General features: G+C 38.7%; 1 protein-coding gene and 1 pseudogene across 1 annotated transcript; both read right to left on the bottom strand.

The window, feature by feature from the left end:
- Window positions 1–7664: 7664 nt before the first annotated feature.
- On the bottom strand, window positions 7665–10977 carry LOC148725102 (pyroglutamylated RF-amide peptide receptor-like). The gene is made up of 4 exons (XM_088731442.1): window positions 10865–10977; window positions 10421–10691; window positions 10001–10255; window positions 7665–9637 (listed from the first exon to the last, which is right to left on the bottom strand). The coding sequence occupies exons 1-4, from the start codon at window positions 10975–10977 to the stop codon at window positions 9362–9364; spliced, it is 915 nt and encodes a 304-aa protein (XP_088587568.1). The 3' UTR covers window positions 7665–9361.
- A 935-nt stretch (window positions 10978–11912) lies between these two features.
- LOC148725101 (uncharacterized) lies at window positions 11913–12520 on the bottom strand (annotated as a pseudogene).
- Window positions 12521–13710: the final 1190 nt, after the last annotated feature.

Raw genomic sequence — 13710 nt, 5'->3', positions numbered from 1 at the left:
ACAATGGTTGTCTTTACACTAGGCCGTTAAGTAAGACTTAACGAGGCTTAGACTAACAGTAACAATGTCACGGACGATCTCCAGGACATCCGAGACAACTTCGAAGACATCTGGACTAAGTGGGTTTGACCTGGCGGTCACTACCGCGGAAAATGTCGGTGTTGTGCCTTCCATACCGCGCCGAATCAATCAGCAGCAGCATCGCGACAATGTACCAGCCCAGACACCATCTGATTACTACCAGAGGGCAGTTGCTATTCCCCTTCTAGACCATCTACAATCAGAGATGAAAACATACTTCCATCCTACTAATGATGTTGTCTTGTCCAGCCTCTTTAATCTTCTTCCTGAGCTGGTAGCCGTCAGAGACAGAAATCCTGATATTGGAGCAGCGCTAGAGTTTTTGAGAACGACCTTCCTTCTCCTCATGTGGTTGATGTTGAGCTCCTGCGATGGAAGAGAAAGTGGTGCAGCACTGAGGATGCCGACCTTCCCACCAGTGCAGTTCAGACACTCGCAGCATGCGATCGAGAGTTCTTTCCAAACATCCACACCTTGATCCTCATTTTGTGCACGTTGCCGATAACGTCAGCTGAATGTGAGCGCTCATTCAGTACACTTAGAAGGTTAAAAACATACCTGAGGTCGACCATGTCAATCGAGCGAGAGTCTGGGCTGGCGTTGATGAACATCAATTACCACCGAGATATAAATATCGAGGAAGTGATAAACACGTTCGCTCAACGTCAACCAAAGCGTCTTCTGTTTGCGTAGCGTAAACGCCAAGTCTTGTACGTACGTAATGTAAGAATTTTAGAACCGTTTTCGTTGGAACCAATTTGAAACCCCCCTCCTAGAAATCCTGGCTACGCCCCTGGATTTGTTACAGACCAATGGCTGTGACTGCGGTGTGCTTGCGATTGCTTTTGCAACATGTCTTGCATTTGGTAAAAATCCTCCTCATTTGATGTACCTAAAATGCGGCCACATCTGGCAACATGCCTTAAGCACAAGAACATTTCTTTGTTTCCACACTTCTAGGCAATATCAGAGTTTTGGAGACTCCCGATAATGTCCATCCAACCCCCACCCCTCTTACAGAGTTTATATGAAAAATTCTAACCACTACCCCCACGCCCCTAGAATTTCCAATCCCTTCCATGAGGGGAGGGAGGGATTTATGGATATTAATTATTTTCTGGAACCACACATATCATTTTCTTTGTAAAAGTCTGATGCACACTAGTGGCATAGCAACATACCATACCCCTCTGTTGTTTTTTCCTTGTGTTAGTCAGAAAGTTAATGTCTAGTGTGCATCAGACACTTTATCTGATCAGAGCTAAATGCAGGCATTTCAGAAAACATTTTCTCAGTGATACTGAAAATAAAAATATACTGTTTTTCATAATCCCTCTCAGTTGAGCACTCAATCACCAACTGATAACCTTTTCTGAAACAGCTGTATGTCACAAATGCTGATATTTAGATATTGTCACAGTCAGTCAACCTGTTGGGGTTAACATTTCAGAATTGAAGTAATGTGAAGTTTGAATAATGGACAATTAAGTATTTGCAATCCCTAAAATGATGACCAAACCACTTCTCAAAGGTAGCTTCTGCAGGTTTATTCATTAGCTGTATTTTATTAAGGTACAGTACAATAAAACTGCTAATTAAAATTTGATGATAATTATTTAATTTTTTCATTTATATACATATGTACAAGCAAAAACATTCATTCATAGGGATTTACTCTTGTAGGCATAAATGCAAGAAATGGCATTTGCATCTCTGAATATCATGCTCGGAACTTGAAATATTGAACAAATTTCAATTTTTCACTAACATTTCAGGATGATCAAATATTCGGAGATATATCTTTTCTCCGTGCATCAAAGGCCATAAAAGGCTGCAATGTTTGCAGCAACAATATCAAAACAAAGTCATCAGAATGCCTCTACAAAAACAATGACTGAGGTATTGATACCTCATTGGGCTGGACCCCTTGTCATGTTTTGAGCCTGGATTCTACAGGAAAATAATACTGCATTCCTTTCTTTTTTAAAACAGGTGAACTATTTGAAACAATTTCACTAATATTTCACTTTTTCTGCCAACAATGGCTTTTACAAACCAAATGCACTGAATTCACAGGGAAAAAATTAGTTTCCCAAGATGAAATATTTTTTGGAAAAGTAGGATGAATAAAGAAAATATTAGCAATTGATATGCCATTCATTTACCATGGAAATTATCATTGGACGATTTATACAGTGTTGATGTAATTACACTGGCAAATATTTATTAATTCCACATTTCCAATGATATAACAACTTGGACAACCACTTGTTTCTCTGTGGAATGTAGCCAGCACACTTCATCACCCCTCAAAATTCAATGTTATAAGGCAATTTTAAACATGGAAATTGCAAACAGAAAGAAACCATTGGCCAGCAGTCGAAAGGGTGGCGTAAATCCATCAGTTGATTTGGCAGTCAATGCAGACTATCTGAGAAGTATATCTCAATATAGCATTTTGGTTTAACTAACAGGCTAAACATCATATTTCCCATTGCAACATTGAGTCTCTTTGGAGCATACTGCAGAGATTAGTAAAAGTGGTAATAAATAGGAACAGTGATCCCTAAATGATACTTGATGTCGCTGGGATAGACAAATTTTACCTCTTGTCATATCATTTCCACTGTCTAGCCATTTTGTAAATATTTCTTGGGTAAACATTTTATAATCACAATCAGTTGGCTGACTACACTCAAGATGTCTTTCGATTTCGTTTCGTCTCGCGGATCGGCTTATCTGTGAAATCCACGCGTTTCGGCGATCTTCTGTTAGCTGTTTGTAACTTTCACCGTTCTTCTCAACAACGATAGGTATAAGGAATAGACTAATACCTTCCTTGTTTCCAGATTTTACTCCACAGCCAGGTATTATACAGAGAACCATCGCACTACAACTCACACACACATCTCTCTCTAGACGTCTCTGTTTACTTTTTGAGGGGCTCCACAATGGCGGTTAACGACGGTTGTCAAGGACTAAGGTCACGTGGGTCAAAACCAAGAATATGTAGGAATTGCTTGGGTGATAGCATTCATAACGACCGCCTCATTTTTTGCATCAGCTGTTGCTGGTGCGCGCTGTGAGGTCCCCCTATTACTGGATGTCGTCTTTAGCCTTGTTTGGTCAACAGGAACATCCGTAATAGAGAATTTTTATCGCAAAGTCTATTTGGAACTTCGAAAAAAAAAGCGATGTCGTACGAGCCAAATGAGTGTCCTGATCAAACCCAGAATAGATGGGAAAATTGTCTACACTGCGTGCCTGCTGACGGCTATTGTTTTCATCGCTACGGTTCCTTTATTAGTTGTCTTTGGCGCGGCTCCATTTTCGCCATTCTTTCACAGTTATAGTTATACGGTTACTCGGTGGGCAGAGATCGTCTTTAGGATAAACTCTCTCGTAAATCCTGTGCTCTATTTTCATAAAAACAAACGTTATAGAAAATCTGTTCTTCAGCTGTTTCGATTCTTAACAGCCAACGAAGTGGAGCCAGAAGATGGCAAAGGACGTCTTACCACGCGCCATCGGCGTTCCCTTTCGTCCTTTGGTGTTGAAGAGCCTGTAGATTGCAAAATAGTCCTTCCTCTCAGACGTTCAATGTCTTATACGGAAGGGACATTAGACGCGAAAACACCGGGCTGAGAGTGTCACACGTCACACCGATAGAAAGAAGAATGTCATTGCCATCTTTTCTAGAAGGTGCGAAGGTACATGATGCTTTACAACACGTCCCCCTAACTATCACAGTGCAAATGATTAAACGTACACCCAATGCAGAAAAAACCTAGTGGAGAGGAATAGTAAGTTATTGGACGATGACAGCCGCGGTGAAAGGTTATTTTGCAGTGAGAATATGAGATCAAAGTCACTGAACAGGATCATCGCTGTTGTGCAGATAAGCACCGGTAAAAATGGAGAGGAGGCTAGTTCTCAACGACGTAATTCAACACCATACATTAGGTTCTGTTGATTTGAAGAGTTGTCACGGAGACATTTGTAAAACTAAAACAGTTGACAGAGAAGTCAGGTTTTTCTTAAATTTTTATCTTTCGGAGAAAACGAGTTCACCTGTAAAATAAAGTTTCTGACTCGAACAATCAATATCACTTTTGAAAAGAAACACTGCACATCGCGAAAATAAAAATTTAATTACGAAAGAAGTCCTTGTGTATGTTGTGCGGCTATAGAGAAAACTAAAGATGAAAAGGCAAAGAAAACAAGAAAGTGGATGTTGTATTCATTAAATATCTATACCTAAGAGACGATTCGTTGATTTAGTTTTGACTGATTTCGCCAATGATAAGTTTGATTAATTCGCATTTTCGATTTATACTTGTGACGTTTACTTTAATACCTCAATTCTCACGCTTGATGAGTTATATCGCTGGTAAACACGGCTGAAAAAATCGAAGATACAACTAAAAGGACGCTAGCTTTATATGCAATCCTTTTATAAAAGAGGGGAAAAATTGAACTCTCCTCAAAACGACTCAGCGTATACTTGTGGATTCTGAATTTAAATTTAGACAATTTTAATACATAACATTCTTATTGTTCGGTTTTGAAGCAACCCAGCAGTCGGAAATGTAAAATTCTCGACTTTGATTGGCAGATCGAAGCTGGTCAAACTCCCTGCGCTTCAGTCCTCGGTTCGTAGGTCCTTGTTGCCGATGAATTAGCGTTAATCGTCCTGATCAGTCAATTTTTCTTCGCATTTCTATCAACGATCAAACTACACAAATTGGCCTAAATTTAAAATATGGAAATCAGAAAAATCTAGAATCCTTTGATATTTTCTTTTTGTAGACCACTTTTCGAGTCCTATTTTTTTTCTTTTTTTGATTGATACTAAATGAAACAAAAGAATGTTAGACTTAAAGGCCCATTTCCATCCGAGATCCTTTGCAGTCGTTTGTTTTTGTTTTGGAATCGCGCTACTGTTAAATGGCGAACTCTGATAGTCATTCACAAACACTATTAAAAAGAAAAACAAAGATTTGGTGAAGAACACAGTAAACACATTTGCAGCTAAATATTTAAGACTGAAAAATCATAAATCGAGTCTGTGTATAAAACTTGTACAAAGCTTACCTGATCGGTTGAAGGAAATTGTTCGGCTTCAACACTAAATAAAATATAAACAAATAACCAATATTGGCCAAAGCTGATTTATTTTACGCATCTCAATTATAGAATAATGACTTGTACAAATGAGATCGCTTACATACATATCTCAGGATCTCAAGTAAAAATGAGTCAAATAATTATTCTCACCTCGAAAAAATATCACCGGAGTCTCTAGTTCAATCGTAGGAACAATGCAATAACATTTCTGCAAAAGCACTGTCTGTAGTGTTACCGAAACCCATGGTTGTTTTCCTTGCCCTCCATAAATCATACAGACTCTCGAAGTCGAATAACCTTTGCCGAGCCGGGCAGACTCGGCCTTCCTCTAGACCGCTTCTTCGGCGGCATCAACTTTTCAAATGACGTTTTTCACCGTCATACATGCAAGAATTAAAAACTATTTACTGATATGGATACTACGATAGTTTGTTGTTCGCACATGATTCAAGATGGAACTTTGAAAGCCCTAATTAGTAAGATGGAAGAAGATATCAAAGCGATTCCGCAACTACGAGGAAAATAGCGTATTTTTCATATATGAAAAATGATCTGGGCGCGCAAGGCATCTCGGTTTGAAATGGGCTTTTAAACAAGGTCGCACAGATTCTCCCTCGTCTCATCTGATTATTACTTTCGTGTAACCAAAGAAAGGAACAGCGAGAACAGTCTGCCGAGTAGGACAAGAAGGTTACATCTCTCCTTTTTTGGGTGGCATTCAAGATTGTATTGATTAATTTTTATTTATTATTTCCTTGTTCTAAATGGGTTATACAGTTAACAGGAAAATGCTATGAATGAAATTTATGAGTTTATCGTTTTTGATTGAGAATTTGCAGGTCGAATATTGTTAGCGTTGCGGGAAAGTTAGCAGAGTGGCACAATGGACCTTAAACACGAAGGGGCGCTATATAAGGAAGTCTTCCCTGGGAAGAACTTGGCTCATTTGTCACTCACCGTTGACGTGTGCGGGTCAAATTCAAATGCTGGTAGACGAACAAAAGGACCTAATGAGATATCTATTGTTTACTTCCACCAGCATGGTGGCAATGAGGTAACGTGCGAACCACCTAATTCGATCTCAAATTTACCGCCACAAACAAAGACAGTTTCCATTTGAGAAAGGAAATACAAATCTCAAAAATTCTTGTAAGTGATGAAGACATAAAACAATTTTGAGGAATGCGCCCGCTGTTCACTGCTTTGGAGTAGCTGTAGCTCAAGCTCACTTGACTCTAAGAGTTCTGCATCACACGACGGTTGATTGACAAATGGTCCAGTGGGACCTAAGGCTCCTTTTATAACGCGCCTGCGTGTTTAAGCAGTCAGTACGTCAACGCCGAGGAAGACTTGAATCAAAATATGAATTAATATTTTTAGGCCGAAGTTCGCCATCGACTGGATGTGTTTACTGCCTTTTAGGGTGGCCACACCACAACTTTAACAAAATGTATGTGGCCAGCGTTGATTTCCAAAGGGAAACTTAAATTATTTTCTTCGCAGCCTCCGTTCTTAGACCACGCAAATCTTGATGATTTCACGTTATTGTTTAGCAAAGAATGGCTAGGAAATGTAAAAATTATCAAACAGCTCTGCCCGTTAGCCAATAATTTGTTTCGACGCGTCCTCGTCGCCGTCGCCGTCGCCGTCGCCGTCGCCTTCTACATTGATTTAAAACAAGAAATTCTCTCTATGGTTTCTATATGAAAGACTAGTTTCTTTATCTGAAGTTTTCAAACATAGCTTAGAAGTGGCATTTTTCTTTTAGAATTTACATCGAGCAAAGAAGCGCAACATAGAAAATTTACATGTCGAAAAATACAAGAAAACAAAAAACGGAAAAACCCAATTTGAAATCTTTTAATGATTCACATGTAACCTGTATTTTTGCTTCATTTTGTTGTAATCAGACGAAAGGAAAGAGTTGGGTCGATGGGTCTAGGAAAAATGAAAAGAAAACTTGAAATGGGATGTCGAGGGATAAAAGTTCAGAAATTTGCAGGCGCTTGTTAATGTTCTTCAGTTTAGAAGAGGGATCGTTTAGTCACCATGACTAGGAAACATAACGTTAGAGAATAAACTTAACCTTTTAATGATTTTCATTATATAGAATCGGTATGAAAGTTGTACCATAAACGTGAATCCGAAACCCTGACAGGGTGGCGTGAATATTTATCAGAGTAGAAACAAGTTGTGTAATCTAGCTTTTTGGTAGAAGTAAAAGGAGTTTATAAGACTTTCCTTGAAAATTGAAAGTACGGGAAAAAGGTTCTGGCCTATGGAAATTTCACAATTCATTATGAGCGATGAAACGCGCGTTAATTTGATCACAACAAATAGTCCAGTCAAATGCAGGGAATACGATTACTTTAATAACCCCAAAACTAAAATGATCTCTTGATGGAGATTCGGTGATTCACGATTCCATACTGTAAAAACAAAGCTAGAAATGCAAATGCCAGTTTAGATTTATTAGAAAAGTAAATGATCTTTATCGTGGACATTGCCGAAGCAGAACAACAAGACATGATATGAATGTATGAAAACTGAATTGCGACTTGTTTATGAGGAAAGGGCTGATGGTACCATTCTCCGCTCAAAATTGAGATGGATTACTGAGTACAGGGAGAAATAAACAAAACGTTTATTTAATATGGAGCGTCACTGGAACTACAACAAGACGTTAATTACTGAACTAACCTTTGAAGGCGGACAAACAGTTTTAAATAGTGACGAAATTTTAAGGGATTGTATCCTTGCGCGAGTAGGATTCAAACATGCACTTCCAAGATTTTCGTTAGAATTTGATAACCATGCATGTACTAAAATTAACAAAGGACAAAATGGAGTTCTCCATGAAAATCTAAATCCTTAGTGTGCTTCCTATGTTGAAAGTCTCTAGAGAAAGAAGTTTTTACGGTAAAATTTCATCAATTATTTTTAGAACTACTAAGCGAAAAACTTCTCAACAGCATTGATAAGTAGAGTAGTTAGTGTAATTTTTAACTTTAACTGAAGCCCCGATCCTCATCTTCTTAATCTTCTTTCAAATCTTCATCATTCCAAGGCATTCTGCATTTCTTTGTTAATTGTAAGAACAAAGAAATTTAGCCATAACGTTGAAGGACAAAAGTCTTAAAGCTAGCACATTACAAGCTTTGGTCAGCTTTATGACCTCATAATAAGCATGCAACATCATGATGATAATTCCCAGAAATAACGTGAATGCATGCTAATTTTTTATCTTGTACAATTTTGTCCCTGAAAGCATGTCACTGTTTCCCATAGAGCCATTCTAAGTTACCCCTGAGACAATTTTGTTAATTTTATAACTCACGAGAAACTGTCAGACCCGAAACATTTTGTAAAGGGCCATGAGTCACACATTAGGTAACCTCCTCGTCCAAACTTTCCTCCTCATATGTCACCGTACTCGTTATATGTTTTCCTATGTAAAATAACGGGCTTCTGGGACTCTACTGGTGTTTTATATCAGTTTTACCTTGAGCTTGTAGCAATTAGAATTCGCATTCCTATTTATTGTCTAGCAACTGTGAAATAATTTTGTATTGTTTTCCTTTCTATTGTTCTTATATTGTAATGCTCTGTTTCAATTCAATTTAAAAGTTCGCGTTTTTGCGTGAGGCTATGGACGAATTACGTAACTCCGTTTGTTATTTATTTTCGCCAGTATACGGCGCGTTGATTTCGTTTGATACTTTTTATTGCCAGTTGATTTCAACCGAGTCAGTTCTTTCTTCAGTTCCTTCCTAGCGCCAAGTTGTTCTAATTTAAGAGTTTTACTGCCGAACCTGGTTACGCCACAAATATTGAGTTCGTTTCTATTTCATTTAGTTTTTTTTTGTTGTTGTTGATTTTGTTGTTGTTTTATTTTGTAATTAGATGTTTGTATTAAGAATTTTTCAGTCAAATCACAGACATCTAGAAATCTTTACATCAAGTCCATCTGGCAAATAAATACAAGTCCATCTAGAAATTAAATTAAATATGGTCACGCTCTGTAGCGTTAAACGTGTAGAGCTTTTCTCTTACTTTCGAGCTCTACTTTGTCCGTTCGATCACTACTTTGACTCCATGAAACCGTTAAGGTGTTTTCCTCGATGGAGCCGTTGGTAGTACACGCAATGCCAGGCTAGCTTGAGTTATGTACCCTGCATGTGCGATTAGGAACGCACAATAATCTGAGCTTTTGCGCGTAACGCTCATTCAGCAGAGCATAAATATAAGGGTTGATGGCAGAGTTGAACATGAAGATGGTGTCAGAAACGACGTATGAGACTGAGCCAAATATGAAGATGTCAAAGCGGCTTAAGGTGTAAATCAGCGATCCTATGATCGAACAAGCTCCAAATATGGCACTGACAGTGATCATACTCAGCGTGACTCGCTTCCTCACCTTTAGGACTCCCTGCAAGAGGAGAGCAAGAAAAAACTTAAAGGGCGGTGGCGTTTTGGCCTGACAGGCTGTCGAGCTCCTAGCAGATCCTCGGAATCAGAAACAAACTTTGCCAAACCTACCCAGTCGTCATACTGAACTCAACTGCTGAGATAGTGAGCCTCTCCTGAGTGCTTCTAGGATTATTTTTTGCGTAATGGTATAAATCATACCTGTTTCCGATGATATTACAAACTAATTATTATTATTATTATTATTATTATTATCATTTGCCCACTGAAGAGTAGCACTGTATCTCACCAATGATTTCAATGAACTTGCTTTAAAAGGCCACTGAGAAAACTAACATTTGATAATTTTAACCAAAAGTCCTACCTTTTGTTGATAGGTGAGCTCATTTTGCTCGTTTCTTTTGAACCACAACGTGTAAACAACTTTTGAATATACAATAGTCATCACCAACAGAGGAATTAGAGCCAACAGTACCAGCCATATGGTTGCGTATAACGCACCCATCCACTGCCTGTGCCAGTTCCACTTACAGTAGCCAGTTGTTTTATCAAACGTTGTAACCAGGCTGAGTGGTATGCAAAAAAGCGCTCCAATGATCCAACAGACGGGAATAACCACCTGAAATTAACATATAGAGGGTTAGATACCTACGTGCTCGTTATGAACAGGCGCTTTTCTCAACCAAAGACACTTAGAGCAAATTAGAGGAACACGAACTGGAAATCAAACCGTACCTGTATCCTTTTGTTGCCTGTGTGTTATATATAAATTCTGTTCACAAACCTTTATTTTTCGCATGGTAAGTGTTGCAGTGCTACCAACAGCACTTGTGACTGCGTAGAACCGTTCAATTGATATGACGACGAGGGTCAAAGAGGACGAGACTACCCCAATCCATGCTATATTACCACCTGTGAGAATCGTACACAGCACTGATCCAATGGCTTTGTCTGGATGGATGATTGTTTTTTTCAGAATATGATTTGGTACTATAAATATCGCGAACACGATGTCTGAGACCGCCAGGTTGACAAATAGATAGTTGATGGGAATCCTGCGGAATAAATGCTAATTATTCAATGTAAACGCGCGCGAGTCAGGTAGCTCTTCAGCTGATGACAAGACATCGAAGTTTACATTTAGTTCTGTGTGGCTTGCGATACGGGTTTGTTACTTTTATCGGGTCTAATGAGATAGAATGGCAGAGTATTAGCATATTCAACACACCTCATATCTCTATTTTTCCTCACGATGAGACAGACCAGAAAGTTACCAGAGATGTTGGCAATGATGAGAAGCGCCAATATGGTTGTCACAGCAATGTCAGCTGGTTCGGTCATGGTTAGAGGCTGTGAATGACAAAAGAACTGTTTTAAGGCCACGTGTCATGATCAAACGAATTAATTATACTGTTTTTTCTAAATTTCCATGTATCATTTGAATATCTTGTTCCTCCCATTACTTTGGCTTATCATTTGTGTGATGAACACTGCATGATTTTGGGTGGTCTGTACTCATATTGACAACGACATCCCCTATCACAGTGGTCAAATTACTGTGGACTCGCGAGGCCCAGCCGCGTGAGTCCGCAACAAACTTTTTAGAGAGATTTCTCCATATCGACTTAAACAGCCACATAGCTGGGTTTGCCTTCCAAATAGTTTACCAGATAAACTGTACGAAAATATCCTACAGCCGACAATGGACTATTTTATACACTTTAAAACACGAATTTCAGCTTAGACGTTATACACTACACGCAACTATTCGACAACTCTAAAACTTATACTTACATACATACATACATACATACATACATACATACATACATACATACATACATAAATACATTTTATTGAACACATCCCCGTCTGGGGCTTTTCAGTGAACAATTACATAAATTACATACTTGATACGAAACATACAAAACCAAGTAATAACACGTTAAATACAATATAAGTTACTTATAACTTTAAGAATAGAATGGTTATTCAAATATAAAATAATTCAGGAGATGCCTCTTTAAAGCTCTCTTAAAAGAAGCTGGTTTTTCACATAGTTTCAATCTTGAGTCAAGTTTATTCCAGATTGCTACACTTCTATAATAAAAGGTCCTCTGACCTGTTGTAGTTTTAAAAAGGGGAATGTTGAGTTTTTTAAAATTCCTCGTTCTTCTTTAAAGAGCTCGTGGTCTCTGGTACACAATTCATGTAAGAGATACCGTTCAGTCCTTCTCTTACATCCTCCCCTCCCTAATAAGCCTGAAACTCCTGATTCAGAGTAAAATATTGAAACAATGTTTTCTTGATTGATCTTCCCGTTTACTCTCAACTTCAATTCGCTGCTTTTGCGACTGCAATTCTTCCTCTTTCCACTTCTGAACAAGATCATTTTTTGCGCTCAAGTATGCAATTGTGTCACCTCCGCCTCTACGACTTTTTTTGCTTTGGTTTCACATTCTCCTCCTCTTTGTTCCGCTGCCTTTTCTTCCCAAGCTCTCTAGAGCTCTGTTTCTCATTTCCATTGCTTTTGCGTTGTCAACTTTCTTATTTTCGTTTTCCACAGTGTCTTCAGCTGCTGCTTCTCTTTCGGCTCTTTCTTCCAGAGCCTTTTCCATCTCACTCGAATCACATTCGATTCCACTTGCCTTCTCTTCGTCTCTCATCTTTGCTTTAATTTTGTCTCTCCCTAACAGCACGCTTACTGACTTTGAATCGGGGAAGCTTAAGGCCGTTCAGTTTGTTTGCAATTTTTCCCAGATCTGGCCTCAAGAAATGCTTCCTTTTTTTGTACTTAAAGGGTTCAAGTACTAAAATTTCTTGACACAAGCAGTTGTCATGTTCCTCCGTCCACTCCATGTTCGATCTGAAAATTATAATTACATCTAGCCTCAACAAACTTTTTTTCAAACTGACTCGGGTAAATTATTTGAATTTTTGGTTTAGCTTTCATTAAGAAGGAAAAAATTAATTGAGAACAACTCACCGCACTGTTTTCTTTGAACTCGTTTCCATCGAAGCTTATTTGCAGACACTAATTGTCGAAGCTGTTTAGAAGGAGAAAGAAAGTTAGTCAATTTGAGTTCTACAACCAATTTACAATTGTCACAAGCTATGACAAATTTCGATAAATTTCTTTCAAATGACCTTAAAATAAGAGCTATTTACTCACGTTTTAGAAAAAACGGCAAACACTTCGTTTTCACGTTTCAGATAACACAGCTACGGCGGGAAACTTGGTGCGACTGCTACCGAAATTGTGCAAGCAAATATTTTCAACTTCCGCTCGCCGTCGTAGACATCTGCCGTCGTCGGATTTTAAGATCCCTATTGCCATCTCTTACGCAACTAACATAATGTCTTTGGTCTGGGGCGTTCATTTTACTTTCACCTTTTCACTCTGGGACAATGTAATTTTTTACGGGTTGAGTATCCACATCACTTTCACTTTCTTTCAGCATACTGTCCTTGCTGGGTGTATCTATTTCGAACACTTCCTCTACCATTACGCACATCACGATTAGCAGCTAGCATGTCCACACCAAGCTTAGAACCACCTTGATCTTTGGCCTGAAAAATATCGCTGTCACAGAGCTGACGTAAATCATCATCTGGGGGCTAGGGATCTCCAACATCTTGTTCGTCTTGAAATCGATCCGTTTCTACTCCTTCCACACTTCTGGTAGCAGCAGCAGTTTCTCTTTCTGTTGCTTCTTGTTATTGAAATGGACCGCTCTGGACCTCCTTGAGTGCCTTTACAGTCAAACTACGTGAAGCGTACCCCTTAAGCCGGATTACATTAATGAATTGATCATTTGGATATTGAACCCACCAGTCGTTTCAAGAATGCAATGATGAATTGATTATTTGAATATTGAACCCGATAGCCGTATCCGTTTTGAAAGGGTGCGGATCATTGTTCAAATTAGAAGTCCATTTCTGAAGTCCAATAATATTGTTATATTTGACGAGAAATCCTGAAAATGAACAAACTGCACTGTAAAAACACTGAGAAAACAGTCGATCGCAAATATTAACGAAATAAAAAAAAACTCTTGCGATGGCTCCGCCCGT

Source organism: Stylophora pistillata, chromosome 8, assembly GCF_964205215.1.
Source record: "Stylophora pistillata chromosome 8, jaStyPist1.2, whole genome shotgun sequence".
In the NCBI taxonomy this organism is placed as follows: Eukaryota; Metazoa; Cnidaria; class Anthozoa; order Scleractinia; family Pocilloporidae; genus Stylophora; species Stylophora pistillata.
The sequence above is the reverse complement of the archived record's forward strand: the minus strand, read 5'-3'. Positions and strand labels throughout refer to the sequence as shown.